This window comes from Simochromis diagramma, unplaced genomic scaffold (genome assembly GCF_900408965.1).
Source record: "Simochromis diagramma unplaced genomic scaffold, fSimDia1.1 OVJJ01000596.1, whole genome shotgun sequence".
Classification (NCBI taxonomy): Eukaryota; Metazoa; Chordata; class Actinopteri; order Cichliformes; family Cichlidae; genus Simochromis; species Simochromis diagramma.
The window spans coordinates 13,337,099-13,360,619 of record NW_024387245.1 but is presented as its reverse complement, the minus strand read 5'-3'; the positions used below and the strand labels follow the sequence as shown (position 1 = coordinate 13,360,619).

Below are 23,521 nucleotides of genomic sequence, written 5' to 3'. Positions count from 1 at the left end.
TGTCTTGCATTTAGTTTACCTGTTCACTTTTCAACGAGTTTAAACGCAAATAACAATGACAAAGACATAAAGTGAGCAGGGATGAGTGGGAAGAGCACCCTACCTTTCTCAAGACCTTCAGGTGCATTAAACACACCTCTACTTGAGAGTTAGATCCTCCCACTCTGTGCTCACCTGCATATAAGCACACCTGTAGCATCAGCAGCAAACAGAGCCTACTACATTCTTCTGGATCGTAGACTGACTCTACCTGAACAAAGTCCTGGTAAGGAGAATATATATCTTGTTGTTTTTATTCTTTTATTCTTTATTTTTAGGAATCAGACTTCCTTAAATGAAACAGGTAAATATTAATCAGTGGTTTTGCTTGCTTGTTTAATACATTTAATTAGTAATAAGGTTGTTATCATGGAATAATTATAATAATGCACTGACATGAATCAAAATAAAACTTCTAAACTTCTTGCTCAGTTTCATTCAAATGGTCAGCACACGTATTAGTCAGTTGATAGCGTGATGATGATCCCACATTATAAAATGCCCATTTCCTGCTGTACAGCGTGTCTCGTTGTGTTGCTGGAATTCACTCTGAATATTTTCTAGATCATTTTCCCAAGCTCTATCTCTCATCTGAACAAGGACTGTCTGTCTCCTGCTGGGTCCTTTGTAGTGTTGTGGGAACGGTGTTGTGAGGATCAAGTGACAGAGAGACAGAGAGGTTGCCTTGACCGCTAATCTGCCACTGAAACTTTGCGAGTGTAACACACACACACACACACACACACACAAAGCCACCCTGTCCTTCACTACGTTTGACATCCAAAAAACAGTTAACCTTTTGTAAAGTCAAGGAAATACCATGAACACCTGTTGCGTTGGTACTAATATTACAGACAGTAACATCATTGATCATTAAAAACAGAAACCAATTACAAAGACGTGCCATTTGAAGGCGCATAGACACCTGTATCCTTCTCTGTTTGCTTCTGTTCTTTTAGAAATCCTCTATCAGTCTCTTCTTGAATATAAAACACATCTTATTATCATACGTAAAAGAATATGTGAGAGTCCCACAGTCTCAGTGAGAGGCTCTTCTTCAGCCCATAGCCGAGCTGTGGTCATTTGCATTTAGATTTTATGCTGACTTGAGTTGAATTATGTCTGCACAGAGCTGAGACTGACAGACTGAAGAGTCTCCGGCCACGAAGTCAGTCATCTCTTGATGCAGATGCTTAGGATGAACAGCCACGAGGCAGCCGTGCATATGCTCATTGAAAGACTCCTTTCATCATTTTCAGTGGGCGATCAGTGGTCTTGAATATAAGACCCTACTTGTATTTCCATCAAAGTCTGCTGAAATGCTAGAATAAAGCACATTTGCTCAAGGACCACAAAAGAGCTTTTCTACAACCGGATCTCATGCAACACTACATTTAAATGACTGCCAAAGGTCAAACAGACTGGCTTTTGAAGTTATGATGTGTGTAATTTAAACATTCATCTGCTCTCTTCAAAGATATGAACCTGTAAGAGACTAAACCTCTGTGATTGTGCTCTGGTTCTGTTTCTCAAGTTTATGCCTTTCCTCCGTCTTGTCTTCGTAGTTAAAAATAAACGTATAAGTACCCCAAGGGCAAGTCATGCTACATAGCCAAACTTAGCTAATATATAATAACAGAAATTAACCATTTAATGTAAGATGAGAACAGGTTTCAGCATTAAAGACAACTAAAAGTAATGGCTAGCAATAGAAATACACAACCAAAATAAATGTACATATGCTTTAAATACAAACAACTGGCTGAGATTAGTAGCTAACATTATAGCTAACTGTCAGCTAATAGCACAGAACTACTAAAATCAAGTTTAAGCTGCTCACTTGTTAACTTATAGGATGGATAAATAAATAAAAAAAACACATTTAAAAGTTGTCATTAAAGTTATTCTAGTGAGTCTTGAGGAAAAAAACATCTATTTACCAACTGGTTGGCGAGTGTTTGCTGGAAGTCGCTGGCTGTCGGTATGAAATCAGCTGCAAAGAGGAGACTACCTTTTTAATGTTTAATGCAGATTGCCACAGTTGCCTGTAGTTTGCGTGGAAGGTGCCAGTTGTCTGCAAATACTCATAAAATACTTGCTGAGCAGTAGTAGAAGTTTTAAAAGTTTGAGGCAAACCTGAAACGAAGAATGTTCATCTTTAAAGTAAAATTTGTACTTTGTTGCCCCAACCAACACTTTTCAAAAGGTGCAGCTTTTACTCTGAAGGCGCTCAGAGAGTAGTTAGTGAATCTTTGCACTCAAGAGCACATGCTCCACGGAAACTACCAACCAACAAAATCAAGCTTTTTGCCAAATGGTCGGGTATCTGGCAAGATCTGTCGCTGGCTGACGGGGAAAGGCCTAGCATCAACCTCCAGCGACCATTTGCCATCAGGTTGGGGAATACACATTTTGCCCTTGCGACCAATGGTGTCCAGGGCTGTGTAATTGGCGTCTTGTTCAACTGACCTGACATTTGTCACATTTACAAAAAATGCTAGACAAGTTAACGCCATGCGGTTAGTGGTCACATGACTGCAAAACCTTGATATTGTAAGGTAAAAGCTGTCCAGATCCAGTTTAAATTGAGTTGATAAAGGGGCCATGAGGCATATCAGAAAGGTTGGGAACCACTGGTTTGAAACACAACATTGTTTAACCCCCGACCCTTTTTGCTTTGTTCTTTACACCTTCACAGCCGCCGATCATGGCCTCCAGTATTTCAATGAAAAGCTACTCTATTGGCCGTCAGCCCTCCTTTTCCAGCCGTTCGCTGATGGACACCGGCCGTGCTCGCTCTCGGGCTTCTGTGTCTTTCGCTGTAGCGAGCCCGCTCACCCGTTCAGCTTCCATCAGCCAGGATCTCAACGGGCCAGCAAGCCTTCAAATTAACGGACTGCATGGCAACAGCACCAATGAGAAGGAAGCTATGCAGAGTCTCAACAACCGTCTGGCCAACTACCTGGACAAGGTCTGACAATAACACAGCACTCCACTGTTACGTTATCAGCCCAGGAAATAACACAAGCAGTAAGCTGAAAGACTTTGATCATTAACCTGTGTCCTCTCTTCTCTGTGGCTCTTTGTATCCTCCAGGTGCGTTCACTGGAGCGCTCCAACGCTGATCTGGAAATGAAAATTAAGCAGCTGATGCTCGAACGCATTCCCAAAGGTCATGACCTCGATTCCATGATGGCCCAAGCTCATGCTGTTGAGCAAGAGGTAGGCATCGAGTGGCAGGCAGGCAGGGAAAAAAGTCAGGTCAGCATAAGATCTGAGTTTAGAAGGGACAAACAAGGCTCAAGGTTATAATGACTTTGATCACTTTACATAGACAAAACATTCATGCAAATATCAGATCTATTTTAGCAGGAAGCGCACTAGGAGAGTCATCACAGGCAGAATCAGCTCATACTTCTAGTTAACAAGTAGTAAAAGAAGCCAGGCCAGAGTTAATGATTGTTTTGTGCTTTTTAAAACAGAATTAGTCACAGTTCAATGAATCTCGAACTTCTCACCAGCCACAAATCCAACTCTTAATGTATCATTTAGAAACCTTGCTGCTATTAGTGTAACACACAAAGGTAACATGAACATACACTAAAGTTAAATTATGTTATATAAGCTTTAATCCAGGATTTAATGCTATTATTGACCTATGTTAATATTTATCAGGTGAGGAAGAAGACCTTGGAAAATGCTCGTCTCATGCTAGAGATCGATAATGCTAAACTGGCTGCCGATGACTTCAGAATCAAGTGAGTGATTAATGATTGCACCATGGTGATGTAAAGCTGTTTTCGCAGAATGATACAGAGAGATGTTTCTGTTAATAATGTCATTGACGCCTCTGTCATGTTTTGGTCAAATATTTGCTCAATCAACAAAAAAATGTTTGCACATTAACACAGCGTTCTTTGGAAAAAGTTATTTAAGTACTGATTATTAAATTAAAAGATTACTGTAGGAACACTAAAAAGCATAATAAGGATAGTATGTCAGCTAACATACAGTTTTCATTACATACAGCCAAATATTTATCAGTATATATCAGTAAATGTATATTTAATACAAAGTTTTTCTTATTATTAGAAAATGTTTGTGTTCTTTGAGTTTTTATTGCTGTATTAATTAATTTCAGGCTACTTTTGTAAGACTTGCTGACTGCATAGGCATTTCTTACTACTTTGACTAATAAATATTATGCAAAGGGAAGTCACAAGCAGAAGTACAGCAACACAAATGCAAATGTTTAACTTTAATTATGAAAAAACAAAACAACAAAAAAGTACTTTTTCCTGCAAACATGTTATTTCATATCCAGTATAGGCAGTTTCTACCGCAGTAAAAACAAGGGGGGGGGGGGGGGGGGGGGAAGCAGTTTATCTGTGGAGGTAATGAATAAAAGTTTACTGTAATATACGATGCTGCTGGTCTTTCCAAACTACTAGATGGGAGACTGAAATGGTGATGTGTCAGTCTGTGGAGCGAGACTGTATTGCCCTGAAAAAGGCCAAGACCGATCACGAGCAGATCATCGCCTCTTTGAGGGGAGATTTGGACAGCCTGAAAGAGGAACTTTACTTCCTCAAGAAAAACCATGAAGAGGTTAGTGTGTTTGCCACCATCCCCATGTTCTCGTTTTCTCTTCTCACTACTTGACATTTGTGTAGTCTCATTTTCATTTTGGCCCTCTCCCTTCCCCAGCCTGCCCTCACAAACACTTGCTTGAAACACGCTTGACCCACTTTGGTGGACTCAGTGGGCTTTTTTAGCACCAACATAGACAGAAAACGATGTGTGGTTGAGAAGAGCGCAGCGATAGGTGGTCCTCTGGTTACTGTGGACAAAAGCAGCAGGTAGATCTGGTTGCTCACACCTGCTCTCTCTGTCCAGTCAGCTGATCCGAGGTGTTCTCCAAGGCAAAGATAAACTTACCCCCTCACACCAAAGGAGGAACTGATCTCCCTTTTACTGAAACAAGACTGTGTAGATCCTATTTGGTGCCACTTAGAGGCCACTAGAACAATGTGATGCAAAGAAAGATAAGATAAGATAAGATAAGATAACCTTTATTAGTCCCACACGTGGGAAATTTGTTTTGTCACAGCAGGAAGTGGACAGTGCAAAAGTTATGAGGCAAAAATTAGAATACAATAAGAATAAATACAGTACACAACTGTACAGAATAGAATAAAATACTATATACAGTAGAATAAAATAAAATAAATATACAATAAGATAAAAATAGAATACAAATACAAATACTATATACAACTGAGTAAAAATACAACGATGACAGAAAGGATTATTGCACTTAGTATTATTGTATATGTATGGATGTGTGTGCTTGATCAGTTAAAGTCTTTATTATGGAGTCTGACAGCAGTGGGGAGGAAAGACCTGCGAAATCTCTCCGTCCCACACCGTGGGTGCCGCAGTCTCCCACTGAAGGAGCTGCTCAGTGCTGTCACAGTCTGCTGCATGGGGTGGGAGATGTTGTCCAACAGGGATGACAGCTTAGCCGCCGTTCTCCTGTCACTCACCACCTCCACTGGGTCCAGAGGGCATCCTAGAACAGAGCTGGCCCTTCGGATCACCCTGTTCAGTCTCTTCCTGTCGCCAGCAGAGATGCTGCCGCCCCAGCAGACCACGCCATAAAAGATAGCAGAAGCCACAACAGAGTCATAGAAGGTCTTCAGGAGTGGGCCCTCCACTCCAAACGACCTGAGTCTCCGCAGCAGGTACAGCCTGCTCTGCCCTTTCCTGTAGAGGGCGTCTGAGTTATGAGTCCAGTCCAGTCTATTGTTCAGATGAACACCAAGGTACCTGTAGCTGTCCACAGCCTCTATGTCCATACCTTGGATGTTCAGTGGTTGCAGTGGAGAATGCTTGTGCCTGCGGAAGTCTACCACCAGTTCCTTGGTTTTACTGGCGTTGATCTGGAGGTAGTTCAGCTGGCACCAGTCCACAAAGTCTGAAAGAAGCAATATGTCAGAGACTGGAGGTTTTTAAAACCTCAATTTCACAATGAAACAATGAACTGCTGCAAATATTCAGCATGAATTTAACCGAAAAAGAGTAGATTATTAGAACAGATCACACATTCTTACTTTTTATGTATTTTACCCATGTGGTGCTTACTTTGTGAATGTGAATCTCTGGAATCTATGCCTTTTTGTTGAATATATGGCAACTCATTTAGATAAGCAGTGTCTCTTTGGGGACCATTGGGACATTAGATAGACCCTAAGCAAGAATTCAGTGACTAAGCATGAAATATATAAACTATAATTCAAGTTTGTTGCCCAATAAAGTTTAGAAAAATGTGTATAAACATATATCAAGAGCTTTAGTAATACACTACTTTAGAATAAAACAGACTAGTGACAGAGAACACTGTAACAAAGAAGAGAGAGTGAAAGAAATCCACCAAGCATGCTTGAGCAGGATTATTTGTGTGCAAGTTGAAAGGCCAGGGGTAAGCTGAGCTCTTTCCCATTCAGTATTTATGAGAAACATCTAAATAATTAAAGTGCCATCACATCCTCTCTGTCACTCTGCGGTGTAGGGTTCAGCGATCTCTTCCACGCCTTCTTCATATGCTGACTGTGGAAACCAGTGTTGGTTACATTTAATTAGAAGTGACATTTAATACACAGTGCAACTAAAATAATTTGGTTTAAAAATGACAATGTGAGCAATGTAATAAAAATAATCTCCTGTGTGCCTACAGGAACTCGAGCAGATGAAATCTCGTATAGCCAGAGATGAGGTGAACGTGGAAGTGGACTCTGCCACCGGGCCCGAGCTGGGCACCATTCTGTCCGAGCTGCGTTCCCAATATGAGGGCATTGTGAAGAGGAACAAGGAACAGGCGGAGCAGTGGTATCGCAAGAAGGTGTGGGGAGTAATATCTAGTGCGAATCACTGTAATAATGTTGAATGGTCCTCGCAAAATTACACAAAAGGTCACAGAAAACACTTCTTTCCCAGCTGGAGACGATGCAGAATGAGGTGAAGGAGAGCAACGAGGCTCTGAGGGGAGCTCAGGGAGAGCTGACCGAGAGGCAGCGCTTCCTGCAGACCCTGGAGGTGGAGCTGGAGAGTCTGCACAAACAGGTGAGCTGGGATGCAACAGCAAGATGAAACAGCGCACGGACATACTGTAAATTCCTTTAGCTTCCACTCAACACCAACTGGTCATGTTAGATGGTTTTTCCTTCCGACTGTCACTAAGTGCTTGCTCATAGGGGTTGTCTAATTGTTGGAATTTTCCCAGTTACTGTAGTGTATTTACCTTTAAATACAAAGCACCTTACTGTCATTTGACTGTATGTAAAATTGAATTGAAAAAGTCACTGTGTAGACAGAGAATGTCTACACAGTGACTACAGCAAGAAAAGTCGCCCATCCCTAGGAAAGGTTGTGGTGTAGGTGAGGGTGTGGTCTTACTTCACTGCTGTTTTTCCTTTCTGCAGGCAGAAGAGTGACGTGTCTGTGTTTCGGTTAAAAAAAACATTTTGAGTTGTGCAAACATAGCCTAATACCCGCAAGAGCAGTGCAAACACACCTCAGGCGTGATTCTAAATTTATGGTTACGAGTATTAACTTTTCAAAAAAGCCGCACTGAAATATGGTGTTGTATTAAAGAAAGAGATTTGTCCAACAGCAACAGAAAATCCTTACAGACGTCCAGATAAGTCTCGTGTACATTCTTTGTACATTTCCAGACCACTGCATCTTATATTCTGGGAAAAAATCATTTTGTTTTTCTTTCATTTAATCCTGTGTTGACAGTAAACATGTTTTACCGTGCAGGGACATATCACATTCAGTTGCAAAATAGTATGGGGTGAGTTTCAGTGGCGAGGTGGGTTAATTGTGTCTGCGCAGCAAATGTTTGCTTTAGGTGCCAAGGACTTGTCCGTTCACAGGAGTTTGTTGATATGGGCTTGGGAAGCAATTTCAGAATCAGGCGACCTACTATGTAGCATCATATTACTGATCGCTGGTTACAACACAGCACAGCAGAGTCACTGTTATGAGGAGAATCATAGGGTTATCATGTCCGGTGGACATGCCGGTGTTTTTTAACTTGATACTGATATCACGACTATGAGGAATATTCACGGCAATTCCGGCTATAGATTGCTTTGTTTTGTTCCCTTTTGCTCCTCAGATAGCAGCTCTGGAGGGAAACCTCGGTGAGACAGGTCAAAAGTATTCTGCTGAGATGGAGCGGCTGCAGGTCACCCTGAACCAGCTGGAGGAGGACCTCTCTCAGCTCAGGCTGGACATGCAGCGCACCAAGACCGACTACGAGCAGCTTCTTCGCATCAAGCAAAACCTGGAGATGGAGATCGCCACCTACAGACGCCTGCTGGAGGGAGAGGACTCGTAAGTATAGCGATACTAATAAAGATTTAGCGCATGTCTCAAAGGGAAATTATAATTAAGTATGCTTTACCCAGCCCTTTAAAATAAATCTGAATGTTAGCTTTGGCCAGCAGGTAACACAGAAACTTTAGTGAAGAAGTTAGAGAAGGACAATAACACACCTGATATACTCAGAGATTATGGTGCATCCTTGTAGTTTGATGTTCAGTCAGAATGGGGATAATTTGGCTACACTGTTGCCTTGATCACAATACCTGTATGATCATCTTACATCAAGTGTTTCTTAGCCTGCCGCCTGGCATTGTTGGGTGTAGCTGTTCTCAGATGTCAGCTTTGGTGAGAACACTGTTACTGTGGCAATGTTCTCACCAAAGTAAGCAACAGACAGGAAAACTGACGAGAGTGTAAACTGTACTGCGTTGTTTATAAAACCTAATCACAAAAAAATATAATAATAAGCAAGTTGTAAGAAACTGAAGCTTGCTGTCAGTGTCCGGGCGTGTTTCCTGCTAAGAGTCCTTTTAGGGCAGTGTTTTTCTGATTGGCTGCCCCTAACAAACCGAAGGTTTGAACAACAAATGGGTGGGGCTTATGCACTCACAGCCAGATCTGTGTGCCTGAGGTGACTATATTAAGGATATCAGCTCTCACTGACATCAAAAAGAGCTAAAAACTGAAATAAAGCTGCATGAAACCAGCTATTATAAAATATACAAGTTCCCTTTAAGTGATTGCTTTGAATGTGTTAGTCTTGCTTTAATTGAAAGGTAATTCTAACAGGTTTTCTTTCTGCCCTTCAGAGTCAAAGAAGTCCCTCCTCCACCAAAAAGTGAGTGAGTTATTGAAAACTTTATGGAAGTAAAGAATGACTAAAAGTGAAGTTATGAGAAAGATAAGTCAAGCAAAAAAGGAAAACTGTATTCAAAGTCAAATGTGGATCTGAGCCAGCATTGTAGTAGACAGACAGACAGACAGACAGACAGAAGGGTATATCTATCTTTTACCACACCCAGGAGGCCCACAACTAATTATATTTATGTAAATATCCAAACAATGCTCAAACCACTTACAGCTCAGCTCCTATAGCAACTAATGTGGGTCTGAAAACATTTCCCCCCATGTTGTGTGTCCTAATCTCTCTGACTTGCACTGCTGGATTAAGAAACTGGAGTGTGATGTGATGTGAGATGAATAGATAACACAACTTTTACAAACTCTGTGCAGCCACATATCATCCTATATGTGAAACTACTGAGATTTTACATTTTTTAATGTATTTATATGCGTAAAAAACTAGTTTAGTCAGCCTCACATTCTCTTCTCATGTCTTTTAAACACAGAGGAGCCCGAAGTCCGCACCAGAAAGATCGTGAAGGTGGTGACTCAGACCATGGTCAACGGCAAGGTGGTGGACGAGTCCAGCGAAGTGGAGCAGATTGAGGAGTCGAAGAAATAGAACAAGCAAAGAGCCAGCTGAAATTTTAAAATAAACAAAATAAGTAGAAGTTAGAACTTTTTTCAAAAAAAAGGAGAAAAGGAAAAACAAGAAAAATTAAGAGTCCGCCCTATTACTCATGAATTGTGAAAATGAAGCTGAGAGCATTGTTGGAGGTACAGTAATGACTGACTATGAATGTCCTGTGTTTCCTATCATCTCACATGAAACGTGATTCAGACGTCACTACAAACAAGCTATGCTTTGCATGAGTTCATTGACTTTTAGATAGAAATGTGTGAAAACTGACTGATCACTGCTAAACTCTGACTGTTTTACTAATAAAGGGTTTTGTAGTCAAATGATGTTTAATTCCTAGTGCGATAACATTCATTTTACTAAATGAGCCTCTGTTCCTTTTACAACAATTTCATGTCTGCTGTTTACTGTTTGCATTCTGAATACAAAGACAGAATAAATCCACAATGTGTCCACCTTCTCTATTCTTACATCACCTTTGATAATGGCCTAGATTTTGGGATTTTTTGAGTCTGAATTGAACAACTTAGAGTCAACCTAAAGGCTTCATGAGGCTCTTCTTCAGCACAGAAGTGCTTTGCCATGTTAAACGTCTGTGAAGGTTCTCATTCAACCAGGTCATCATAGTCTAAGAAGATTGGAAAGAAAAGCGCCTGGACTTCTTTAAGTTGCTTGAAGACGTTTCACCTCTCATCCGATAGCTTTTCTTTCCCAGCTCGTTAGGCCATGTTTAACAGTTTTTATTTAATTAAACAAGTTTACTGAAGTTAAGCATAAAGTGCAGCCAGGTTTAAAGGGACAGTATATAAACAGCCATGAAAAGTACAACCTAGGGCGATCGTGGCTCAAGAGTTGGGAGTTCGCCTTGTAATCGGAATGTTGCCGGTTCGAGCCCCGGCTTGGACAGTCTCGGTCATTGTGTCCTTGGGCAAGACACTTCACCCGTTCCCTCTTGGTGGTGATCTGGCGCCAGTTTCCGGCAGCCTCGCCTCTGTCAGTGCGCCCCAGGGTGGCTGTGGCTACAATGTAGCTTGCCATCACCAGTGTGTGAATGAATGGGTTGATGACTGGATGTGTAAAGCGCTTTGGGTTCCTTAGGGACTAGTAAAGCACTATACAAATACAGGCCATTTACTTGTGGTACCAGATAAAAAGTATGGCGATACCAGAAGTAGTAGGAATCATCCAAAGTAACAGACAGTGCACACGAGAAGTGCGGAAGAGAGTGCAGGCTGGTGGAGTGGGTGGAGATGAGTGTCGGGGGTTATTTGTGACAAATAGATGGCAGCAAGAGTGAAAGGGAAGGTTTACAAGATGTCAGTGAGACCTTCTGTGATTCATGGTTTGGATACGGTGGCACAAAATAACAATAATGTGGCATATAGTAGGGTGGACCTTGATGACTGTTTCCCTCTTTTGTTACAGGATTGTGCCATACTGCTGCTGTCTTGTTGTGTTGTTGTTGTTATCTTACAAGCGTCTATGGACTGGCCATGACTGACTCCCGGTTTTATGGTCTTTTACTTGGAATTGTTTGATATCTTTTAATCTTGCTTTTATAAAGAACTGTATCTTAAGCTGTATTTGTTTTATTTATATCTCTTTTACTAATTTGTTTAACGTTTTATGCTTTGTTGTTTTGTTGCTTTACTGGAGGTGCGGCCGATTGTTGAGGGGCTAGGCACGTGAGGTGGAATCCCCTTCCCAATGTATGAGATTGTACACATACAGATGGTAGATTGCACCATTTAGATTTCAGTGTGAGTGACAGTGAGGTTTGCAGTGGAACTACACGGGTGAGTAATTGGGGGCACCCTTGGGCACTGCTCTCTGTAGGGTTGCCTCCTCAAGTGGCCGGTCTCCACCATTTTGTTTATTTTTATTGAGCCGTGATTGTTCTAGGGTAGCATCGTGGCAGCAGCCTGGTCATTTTAATCATTGTTTGTTAAAAAAGCATTTTAATTAACTGTCTTGCAGTCTCAGCCCTGCTACCTTAAGAACTTTTCTGATTTTACAGTTCTATGCTTTTAGTAGTTTTTCTTAATACATTTTGATTTGTGGAATTGATCTGCCTCACCTCTTCTGAGCTTGGTAGCTAGTGTAACATTTACATTGGCTATAGAAATCTGTCCTGGGGTGTAACTCCCTCCCCAGGTGGCGTTGTCAACATCTCATAGTCACCTTCACTGGTTATCCCTCCTTCACGCCACCACATTATGATTTTTGTTGGGAATGACCAGAACAGACAAGATTAGAGCATCATGGGTACATCATCTCACGGTGTACTGCAGGGGGCTGGTGTGACAGAAGATGATGCGATGGATAGGGTGAGATGGAAGTAAAGGATTTGCTGTGGCAACCCATAAAGGGAGCAGCAAAAAAAAGAAGATGAAGAAGAAAATAATACTAATCATTTTTAGGGGTGTGCAGTTAAATTTTAACACAAATTTTGTATCGAACCACAATTTCTGTGGCTCATTAAAAGTGAAGAATGATGATAGACAGACCTGGAGGGATGGTCTCACTAACTTGACATATACGAGCACAATGTATATGCTGTACAGTCTTTTTATTTATTTTTATTAATGTTTGGGTTAATGGTTAACCTAAAATCCATCCCCAGAACTATCTTAATATCTGAAAATGATGGGCTCAGTCAAAAGTCAAATTTTCTCTGCTGGTGTCGTCACAGTTGCTCCTTTTCAGGCAATGAAACCACGGCCTACAGCCTGAGCTATTCATAAACAGAAAACTATATTAAATTGGGCTCAAAATCCAATCAAAACACACTGAATAGAAAGCAGGATTTGTGAATAATGCTTTTGTTGTTTAATAATTGATTGTTGTTAATTTTCTGCAATAAATGTTTATTTAAAGAAGGCCAAAGTAAATCTCCAAACATGTTCCTCCATTAAAACATTGTTGGGAAAACAATTTTACTCTAAGAAAATGAAAAGAAAAAAATCAGAATGAAATGAGTATTAAATGGATTATAACAGTTAGTTTAATTCAAAGGTTCAATGTCCAACAGGATCGCTGAGATAACGCAGAGAACAGGAAAGTACAAGGAGCCCACCCGGAGTAACTATCAAGGGGAATCCCGTTCAGATTACATCACTGTCTTTTGTTCTCAGTGTATTGTAAAGAGGATAATTACAGCCATGGTTCTGAACCAAAACCTGACTTTATTTATGCTTTATACATTTTTCTTGTCAATTACATTTTAGTTGCAAATAGTTACTCAGTCATTTTGTACTCCACTGATAAAAACTGCCACCTTTTCTCAAAAGTTTTAAAGTCAGAAGATGATGTTGCTCCCTGCCATTTGTGCAAAATGCCCAAGAACACAAACTATGCAAACAAACAACAAACTCCAGAGAGTGTCTCAGCGCAGCAGCCTTTTAAATTATGTGCAGCAAGCAAAGCAAAAACCAAAAAAAGAAAAAAGTGGTGCTTAAAAGAAGAAGAGGAGAGTGCAGGATGAGGACATTGCACTTTGGATTTGAGCAGTTCTGTCAATGACTTTGCTGCGCAAAGAGTCTGAGTATGAGAAGTTGTGTTTGCTCTGGTACAGTGTGGTGGTAAGAGCCCAAAGAAATATCTGCCCCGGGGCCTATCACAGAGTTATTACGCCTGCGGTTCAGCTGCAAACATGTGAAGCCCAAAGTCATTATGTGGGAGGGCATGTTTGTTGTCACTGAGGTAAAGTGTTGAGTAATATCTCAAAAGCACTGAAAACATACTGCAGTTCTTTCACTAAAGACATTTTTGAGGTAGCTCCTCTAATGCCGAGGCAAATATAGAAAAAAATAGGCTGAAAATAATAGGGTCCTATAGTGACGGGTGATGTACTTGTAAGTCTTTCCTGTCTGATTTATATGAAGCACATTATCTAGAATGACTGACAGCTCTATAGTTCACACAGACTTAGTAATTAGTTTGGTTATATAATCTTTATGAGTGACATTTAGGGTTTTTTCCTCTGGCATGATAATCCTTTAAAAGCTCATGCTATTATGTGAATGCCCACTTTCATGATTCTACAACCAAACCATCACAACAAACCAAAACAAAAAAAAAAAAGATAAAGATAAATCAGGACAAAAGCAGGTACCAGTTATGACAACACTGTCAACTTGTTTATAAAAAAATTTATCATCCATGTGTAACAGCAAACAATCGTAGGAGCCACTTTTACACGGGTTCAAACAGGAAGGCTTTTTTAGCGGTCAAACATTTTGTTTTTGTGGAAAGGAGCATGATAAAAAGGAGCAGACAAAAAACACAATAAGACATCAACAGGCTTCCTGAGATCATGTTACAAATATACATTTTCTGTGAGTGTTTATAGAAATCTGTGGTTTTAAAAGGCCACAAAACAAATGGGACGGAGTTTTGTTTTATTTGATCAGATTTTCGTGTATAGAAAACTGAAACACCACTGACTCAACGCCTTTTTCCGTTACTCTGAATAAATAAGACAGATACATGCAAGTCCTGTTCACAGAGCACTGAGTTTGTAAAGACCAAGGCTGATGCATTGTCGGCCAGCTCACAGTGTTATAAAGCAATTGACACAGAAAGTCTGATAAACTTTAGGGCAAACAAACTCTGAGAACTGCCTCACACTAGTGCCACATGGTTACATGGCAAGAAGCAGCGAGATTAATTATTAATATGCCTGAAATAATTTCTAGATTCATGGATTCAGAAAATGAAAATCTTCTTTGTACAGACCAATTGCTGTCAATTTGAAAACAAGGCTTTTGGGGCCTCTACTGTAATATTTCCAACTTCATAACCTGCCAGATGTTTTCAGTAGGTGACTGGACTGCAGACAGGCCAGTTGTGATGACCCTCACCCTAATGTCCTTTCATCGGCTCCACTTGGCAGTTCCTTTCTGCAGCTCTTGGAGAGGACGAGTGGTTTGCTCCCAATTAGCAACATTAGCAACAGCTGAGCTCTAATTTAAATCCCTTAGAGCTCAGCTGCCGGGTGGGTCTCTTCCCTCATGAATCATTCTGGATTTTGGATTTCAGTTGTGTGTTGCTTAATTTTCTTGCACTGAACAACACTACATTCCCTGCTCACTCACAGTGCTGACTACACATGTCTTGGTTAATTCAAGTTCCTAAAGGATGTTGCTTTAAAATAAACAGTTTTTTAAAGGGGCATTTGTGTGAATCTCACTCTTGGTCATGGCATTGTGACCCAGGTTGTGACACGGTTTAGCATTTCAGCTGTTTCACCATGCAACGAGCTAATGTGTGCCTCTGCTGAGAGCATACATAGTTTCTTTTAGGCAGAATTGTCTTATTAAAAAAATCCATTGCTGAAAATGCATCATCCGAATGGCAACACAAGTTAATGCAACAGCTGCATAAATATAGTTAAATAACAAAGGTATATTCACAGATGTGAAAGTTGCCCCTGCCATAAGTACCTAATGGACCTAATAAAGATGTATAATAAAAATTTAATTCTTACTTCTGTATTAAAGCAATGATAAAGAATATATTTCTTATATTGTATGTTTTTCTTCTTCTGGTAATTCATCCAGAAAGAGCTGCAAAAATTTTGCATTAATAACTAGAAGCAGTGGCACAAATTAATCTGGCAACCCATGTCAGTAACTATTTAAGTAGTGAACAACTTTACTCCAGATTACATGAATAAGACTCATATTAGCCATTTACATCCTCAGAGCCGCACAGGATGCACAGTGAGGCCTTCTAGGAAAGAAATCACAATTTCACGCCAGAAATCTCTCTAAACAATAATTAACAATCAAAGACTCTTAATCAAAGAGTACTAATAAGTCTGTTTACTCTGACAAACTTGTTTGTTTGCAGTCTGCCTGATGAGATGTTTTTACTTCAGTATAGTGTATTTTTACTGTATTGCCAAAAGTATTCTCTCATCTCACCCTCACACTTGAGTGACATCCCATTCTTAATCTGTTGGGTTTAATATGATGTCGGCTCACCAGACTGTTGTTTTGTGCTACCACCTCCCAGCTTCAACTCTTGTGGGAAGGCTTTCCACGGAATTTAGGGGTTTATTTATTTATTTTTTGACCATTTTTCCAGGAGCACATCTGTGAATTCAGACACTGATGTTGGGTGAGAAGGCCTGGGTCGTAATCTCCGTTCTAATTCAGTTCTGTGCAGGCCAGTCAAATTCTTCCACATCAAACTTGCTCGTTCATTTCTTTATGGACCTTGCTGTGTGCAATCCTGTTTTAATAGGAAGGGACAATTCCAAACCTTTCCCACAAAATTGGGAGCATGAAGTTATTCAAAATGTCTCTTTATGCTGAAGCTCTAATAGTTCCTTTCCCTGGAATTAAGCTTGATCCCAACTCCTGAAAAACAATCCCACACCATAATCTCCTGGCAACCGCCAAACCCGGACTCATCCATCACATTGCCAGATGGAGATGTGTGATTTATCATTCCAGAGAACAAGTCTCCGCTGCTCTAGAGTCCAATGGCAGTATGCTTCACGACACTGCGTGCTGATGCTTTGCATTGGATTTCTTAATTTAAGGCTTGGATGTAGCTACTCGGCCATGAAAACCAATTCCATGACTGCTGTTCTTAACCTGTAGGCCAGATTGGAGGTCTGAAATAAATGACATGGTGGGCCGAGTGAACACTTTTGGCAGTATAGTGTAGCAGATTTATGGAGCTCAACCTGCTTGTAGATGTTCATCCTTTGTTGTGTCCACTGAAGTGCAGAGCAGTTACATTACTTCTTTAGTGTAGAGAGAATCACAGAGAATGTGCGAGTAGATGACTGTAAAGATGAGGAGACAAGCAGATCTGTGGATTAAGCAGTCTCGTGGTGTTTCAAAAACAAGCACTGCAAGTTTTCTCTGAGCACAGATGATGGTTGGACAGCATTTGAAAGATTTCATCTCAGCAAAATATTGCCGTAAATTAAATCCATTATATTTCATGCTTAAAGTCTCAAGTTTATCCTTCTGTTATTGTGCTACGGGAAAACGTTTCAAGGCCGTTCTCTAATAATTTTTTTTCTATTTTTCATGCCTTGGTCTCTGATATAGTTTGTTTTTTCTGCAGAATTGTTTAGCCACAGAGGCTGTGAGCAGTCATGTTGGAAACTTCTGCTTGCTTTTCTTTGGATTTTGTGATGACATCTGTCATCTGCAGACAAGGCAACAAAAGAAATGCATTAGATATAATAAGCAACTGTTTAAATATTTGAAATCACCAAAGATTGCACACATAAGGAGTATAAAAGTTTATGTTTTACTGTTACCGTGTTGGTCACTCCAATCATCCAGTAATTTATCAAGGGAGATAATAGTGAATGAAATGCTTCATGAAATTGTCAAGGTTGTGTAGCATTTTTCAAGCCTGGGGTTTAATGTTTAACGTTATTTAACTGCCCTCTGCTGGACAGATTTTATTGTGGTGATTAATTTGTAAAGAAAACATCCATCCAGTGCATTTAGGTATATGCCAGTATGGACCAAAATCTCTGAGAAATATTTGCAGCAATATGTTGAATCTCCACCATGAAGAATTCACACAACTCCCAAAAGGGACCCAATGTGGGACCAGCAAGGTGTACCCACGGAAGTGGCTGGTGAGTGGGGGGGAAAGAGTTTATGAGGAAGGTCTAATAATGATAATAATAAACTGGGATTGCAGACTTTTGTCACACAGAAGCATAAAGCGCTGCTGGGACTCAGCAGATCTGATGGAAACTAGGAGATGGTGTTATTGGCGTTAAACAATCCTATCAGAGTTAAGCCTGCTGCCTAACCGACGATTTCTAACTAACACTGTCCAGACTGCCCATCCCCCGAATATCTGAGCAAGCAAGACCCAACAACAAAATATTAGAGTCCCTAAAACTCCCTGGTTCTATTTGAGTAAATACATTACTTTCCAGCTTATTGTAGAAAAACCAACACAATCACTCACCAGCTATAGAAAGCATTTCTGTCTCTGTCATTCTTGAAATTAAAGACGTATTATTATGTTGACAGATGTCTTTCCTCTTTCTCTTGCAGCATTTGATCTAACTTGTATTGTAACTTTACAAAAAAAGAAGGGCACACAGGGTCAGTTGACACAAACAGTCCAGACAAGAACACTCCTAATTTGATCCATGACCCTAGAGTACCCTCAGCTGAGTTAGTATAACAGGACTAAGATCGCAAAACATTAGTAAGCTCATTACTGCTCGAGTGTATTGCGTGGTGTTGGCTGCATTTTCGTGGGCTCAGAGAGGATTACCCACTTACTTTACATGGCCGTGTTTTCAAAGCTGGAGCACTGACAAACATTCCCTATGTTTCTGTGGTTTGGTGTGCTACTTAACATCTTATCTTAATCCATTTAGGTTGAATTTTCTTCTTTATGGGCCAGATTTTTGAGCAGCATAAAGAAGGATGTTTTTCAGACATATTTTGTTTAGAAAAAACATTTATTTTAGCTTTCACATTCACACGAGACTCTGGAACACTGATGTTTTCCTTTAACAGACAGTAGATGGATTTGAGAAACAGTGGAAGATCTCAGATATTCCTCTACTTTCATGTGTTCCTCATGCACATTCACTCTCACATTCTCCCACTTCTTGGTGTCAAACCACCTAGACTGCAGCTAGCTGGCACACTCTTCTGCTCCTCACTCTTTCTCTTAATCCCTTTCGATTTAGCAGGCTCCAGACTGCAGGACAGGCTGGAACTCTCCAGCCATGCAGATATCGTCCTGCTTTTGGCGGACGACACGCTGGATGGCGGGAGGAAGGCCACGGGGGTTCCTGGAAAAGACAAGGGCGTAGCCGTCCTCACAGCTGCCGTCTTCTTTCAGGGTACGGCAGGCGTAGGTGATGGCGTAGTTGTCGTAGTCGGTGTCAATCACCCAGTAGTTGTCGCCTGAGTTAAAGAAAGGAGGAGTGTGAGGAGGAATGAGGGGATAAAAGAAATATACGGGAGGGTTCAAGTGTGCAGAACCAACCTCCACTGGACAGGTAGCTGGCCAGTCCTTGGTAGTTCATGAACATCTTGCCGGGTGTGGAAGGGTCAGGTACAGAGTACTGTGCAGCCATGTCAGCACACACAACCCAGAAGCTGCGAAACAGTGATACAAACACAAATATGTCTAACACTATATTTTACACTTTCTCTAAGCAAAGCCTAGCTCATTGCATGCTTATCTAAGCTTACATTCCTGTATAAAAACCCTCTCTCTAAACTGTGTTTCTTCCTAATCCTTCCTAATCCTGAGAAAACCAAGCCTGCAGCTAATGCTGTCCAGAATGTTCTTCTAAAAAGTGTATGTGTTTATGTCTTAAAGCTTTACTGGAACTCAAGCACCACGTGTAAGCTTTTCTTAACCACTGACCTGATAAACTGAAGGTTCAAGTTACCTTCACCTCATCAGATCTTACAGATATTGAGCAGATAATGAGATAATGAGTGTAATACAGCAATACGGATGCATACATCAACTGTGAGGGCAAAAAATCTGCACCCGACCTTTTAACTTACCCAAACAGAGTGACGCGTCCCTTGGAGGAAGCGGTCATGGAGCCATCGTCATCGATGGTGTACTCTGCTGAGATGTTGTCCTGCAGGAACAGGCCTTCTGGGTCCTTCTTCTGCAGTGCATACCACTTCCCTGCATACTTCAGTGAAAATGAAACGAGAAAAGCAAAGTCAGAAATTATCCTTTTGTTGTTCATCATTGTTGCTGTCTGTGTATTTTAAATTCACTCACCCTCTTGGGGTCAAAGTCCTCTTTCACAGAGAAGCTATCAACAACGCAGGAGGCAGACAGACAGCGTTCCACGCAGGACACCAAGACCAACAGCAGGGCAAGCTTAGAGGATCCCATTCTGTAATGAACTTATATATCAGTGTTTTCAGAGTAATCAAAGATTCAGTACAAGAGAGCCCGCAGTATTCATTGTAATAGGCTGTTAAATACAAATTTGAATGAATAAGTTCCACCGATGAAAGAAAAACATTTCTGGAAAGTTCACGACAACGCCTGGAGTCTGTATACTAAAATCGGAGATACAGTCAGTCAGATCTCATTTTACACTCGAGCACTATGTTCCAGTCTATCATTAATTATATCATGTAAGACTATAGGAAAATGACTAATTCACAGCTATATATGTCCAGCTCACCACTCTCAATAATTAAACCTAACGGGAGCTGAAGGAACATAAATCACACAATTTCTGATCATCACGACTGACAGAATTAAAAGAAATTCCCGAAAAGTAGTTGAAAGTATATTTTTTTCAAATAAATATTTCAATGTCATACCTGTTTTGGGTTAAATTAGCAATAGGAGTTAAAAATAAGTTTTCTGAGTGCAGTTATCCACCAGGCTGGGTCTTGTGTCAGAAGCTGCCTTTATATACATGCACCTCAGACAAGCTTATGGCTGATTTTCATTGCCTGGGACTAAATAAAGTGCTTAAATCTAGAGCTAATCCTGTTCGTCTGAAATCCTTACCGTAATCTGGCTTTTACCTTCAAACCTGCCCAAGACTTACTATAAAAACAATTAGACCATTATGTAAGTGACTGGAAGAGCTGTAAAACAAGACACATGCTGCCAACAGATGGCAGGTGAAATGTGTCTGACTGTGTGCAAAATACAAGCAGCGGTTGATTTTTAATGAACTTAGAGATTTGATAATAGTAATGAAAATGCATGTCTGAAATCCAAACAATGAGTTCAATTGTTTGGATTGTTTTATCTATTTTATTAAAACCAGGAATCTTTATTGGGAGTTTAATTAAAGGACAAAATGCCAGGCTACACAATGAAGACAGAGGGAGACTAAAATCACTGTGTGACACCACATTGAAAAATTGAAAATTCCAAAATTGACTGGATTTTGATAAACCCGAAAAGGTATTTTATGAGGAAGCAGGTTAGTCTTTTCTTTTTAGTAGATAAAATAATGGCAAAAACAAAAGAGTTTGGGGTCAAAAAAGGGCCAAGAGGTCAAAAGTCAATTTCAGCAATGGAAAAGTGCTGTGTTAGCATAGTACAAATTCACCCGAGAAACTTCCGTGTCTGTTTAGGATGAGAAAACAAACAGGAAAGAATGAGTACATGCTCCCTTTTCCGACATGCATTTCTTGAAAAACAGCTATGCAGTAAGGAATTAAGCTCTATCTTAGATCCCACATGCAACATTTGTGTGTGAAGTGAGAGAAAAAGAACAACTTGGAGCTCAAACCACCAAAAAACCTATGTTTTTATCAGCTGTATAATAAAAACGTGGTCAGAAAACACTGATTTGAGATGTGAGCTGTATTCGGTATTGCTTTGATACTTTGGCAAGTCTGGAAAGTGTTGTAAACAACTGAGATGCACTTCATTGATAAGCACAATTTAATGGACACTAGCTCAGGCCACCAGGCAGGAGAGGGTGAATAAAAGTAGACAATCTAGTTATGTCATCTTGTTTTGGCTGAACAATCAAGGTGTAACGCTCTTTTAAAAAAGTCCAAAAATACTGATAGATGAGTAAAATAAGAAAATGTGCCCCACCTGTTAAAAAAAATAAATTATTTTAAAGAATTTTGGTAATTTCAGAGAATTGGCCTCACAAGAGTACAAACTAAGCCCACAAGAACATACCGGACATCACATTGTTATTCATAAACTTACACACAGCCCCCTGTTTGTGATTTCTACTTTCCTGGATTGACCTTGGTCACCTGAGATTACTGCTGGCATTATACATCATGTAATAATATCCACAGGTGTCTGTTTTAAAATTTACCTTAGTGTCTGTTTGTTTATATTCGACTTACTACTGTTACAAATTTATCCTCTTTAATCCGATATCCGGTGAAAAATTAAGCAATCGCTGTAAACTAGTGCAGCTCCGAAAGTAAACAGCATCTTCAGTGAGGACACACACAGACAAGTCAGTCAAGACAGCAGCTCTATTTTCTCCACTGACTGGAAGAATACAGTTTAATCCTGCTTGCAAGAACAGAAATAGATCCCTGATAAAAATACGTACTCTACACCATCGTTAAATTCCTATGTGAAGAAATACAGTTAGTTCCCATAGTTAGTTCCTTTATAATACTGTTGTATTTTCATTTAACCTTGAAACAATCTAAGCGTGGTATATGTGTATGTAAAGGTTATGAAACTGGCCACAGTAATTACTAACAGCTAAAAAAAAAACTGGTGTCATTGTTTGACCTTCAACTACTTTAAATCTCAAGAATGATCTTCAGGTAATTTTTTTTTACACTTCTGGCGTTTTGGTCTGTGAGCCTTTCTTTAGAGTGTGTAGGTCTTAGGCTTTAAGAGCTCTAACTAAAAATATGTTTTCTATCCTTATTGCAAGATGTTCTTTGTATAAATCTGAGGTTCCTTGTTTGAACAAAATGTTTTGATATGACCGTAAATGGAAACAACATGGTGGCAATCTGGTATCGGTCATTTTGCTAATTTGCTACGATATGTATCAAAGGCGAAAGCCCCAAAATGTAAAAAAATTTTTTTTATTTTTTTTTAAAGTACTGGTAGCTTTGTAAAAATACTTTCAGTAGCCTGCAAAAAAATACAAATAAAAAATAAAAATGCAAAAAAGTGGAATAAACCCAAATCACCAAGCCTCAAACAATGGATGGATGCTGTCAATGATATCTATGTAGTGGAAAGTTCACTTTTAGCCCAAGAGGAGAAATCTTTACGAGAAAATACACTTCTTTTTTTCAGTGAACTCCTTATGAACAATCCAGATTCATAATTCATTGAGGCAGAATTGTATTGACTGATGTGCCCCAATATGTATGCTTAATAAAGACTAATAAAAAAAAGGAAACCCCCCAAAATGAAGAACAAAGTGAAAAGTATGGGGAAGTCTGTTAATCCTTTTCGGCAGCACATACTTTGTAACATATGCTTAGATAAACCACTGCATGTGCCCACACAGAAGGAAAAATAGGAGACTTGCAGATCATGGATCACTCAACATCTTTCTAGCCTGCAGACTCTAAGAGTCTGTTGCCATCGTGTGGTGCATGGCAGGATTGCAATATAAGAAAGCTAATATGTGAGTAAATCTTTCAGTTTATTTTCATTTTTTCATGTACTAAACTAAAAGTCTACATCTTTGGTTTCATCTCTGTTATTGTAGAGTCTTTAGGTCACAATATAAAGCACATTGAGATGACTCTTGTTGTGATTTGGTGCTACATAAATACTATTGAATTGAACTGAATTGAATAGCTCGACAAATACTGAAATAGTAGTAACATTAATGACCATATGGCTTTTCATCCAGACCCATAATTAGGTAACATTTTCTATTACTTGGTTTATGATTAACACATGCAAAACAAATGACACTGACATCGGCTTTATATGTCCTTTGTTTTGCTAACAGTGCTAATGAGAAAATGTTCACATGCTAACAGAAGGTGAAAACAGTAGACATTACTATTCATTAGCGTGTTAAACAATGTCATTGATTCAGTTCAATTTGTCTCTATTCAAATTAACAATTAGATTTATTTCAAGGAACTTTACATTATAAGCTGTTTTACTTGCTATGATTATTGCTGTAGCATGCTG

The 23,521-nt window shown here is 39.9% G+C and overlaps 2 protein-coding genes across 2 annotated transcripts; one reads left to right on the top strand and one right to left on the bottom strand.

The window, feature by feature from the left end:
* The first annotated feature begins 188 nt into the window (after nt 1-188).
* Nucleotides 189-10,366, top strand: si:ch211-243g18.2 (uncharacterized protein LOC559906 homolog). Its single transcript, XM_040000797.1, has 10 exons — nt 189-265; nt 2,738-3,010; nt 3,136-3,261; nt 3,715-3,797; nt 4,491-4,647; nt 6,776-6,940; nt 7,036-7,161; nt 8,222-8,439; nt 9,240-9,268; nt 9,780-10,366. Exons 2-10 carry the CDS (start codon nt 2,747-2,749, stop codon nt 9,893-9,895), a joined length of 1,284 nt encoding a protein of 427 aa, XP_039856731.1. The 5' UTR covers nt 189-265; nt 2,738-2,746; the 3' UTR covers nt 9,896-10,366.
* A 7,985-nt stretch (nt 10,367-18,351) lies between these two features.
* rbp4l (retinol binding protein 4, like) lies at nt 18,352-20,409 on the bottom strand. Its single transcript, XM_040000798.1, has 5 exons — nt 20,230-20,409; nt 19,673-19,790; nt 19,444-19,580; nt 18,911-19,023; nt 18,352-18,828 (listed from the first exon to the last, which is right to left on the bottom strand). The coding sequence occupies exons 2-5, from the start codon at nt 19,787-19,789 to the stop codon at nt 18,605-18,607; spliced, it is 591 nt and encodes a 196-aa protein (XP_039856732.1). The 5' UTR covers nt 19,790; nt 20,230-20,409; the 3' UTR covers nt 18,352-18,604.
* Nucleotides 20,410-23,521: the final 3,112 nt, after the last annotated feature.

Excerpts from the sequence above, each read along its gene's own strand:
- rbp4l (XM_040000798.1), bottom strand. The coding sequence starts at position 19,789 with ATGGGATCCTCTAAGCTTGCCCTGCTGTTGGTCTTGGTGTCCTGCGTG. Across the intron at positions 19,024-19,443 it reads GGACGCGTCACTCTGTTTGG|CTTCTGGGTTGTGTGTGCTG; the intron begins GTAAGTTAAAAG and ends ACTGTTTCGCAG. Across the intron at positions 18,829-18,910 it reads CAGCTACCTGTCCAGTGGAG|GCGACAACTACTGGGTGATT; the intron begins GTTGGTTCTGCA and ends TCTTTAACTCAG.
- si:ch211-243g18.2 (XM_040000797.1), top strand. The coding sequence starts at position 2,747 with ATGGCCTCCAGTATTTCAATGAAAAGCTACTCTATTGGCCGTCAGCCC. Across the intron at positions 3,262-3,714 it reads CTCATGCTGTTGAGCAAGAG|GTGAGGAAGAAGACCTTGGA; the intron begins GTAGGCATCGAG and ends AATATTTATCAG. Across the intron at positions 3,798-4,490 it reads GCCGATGACTTCAGAATCAA|ATGGGAGACTGAAATGGTGA; the intron begins GTGAGTGATTAA and ends CCAAACTACTAG.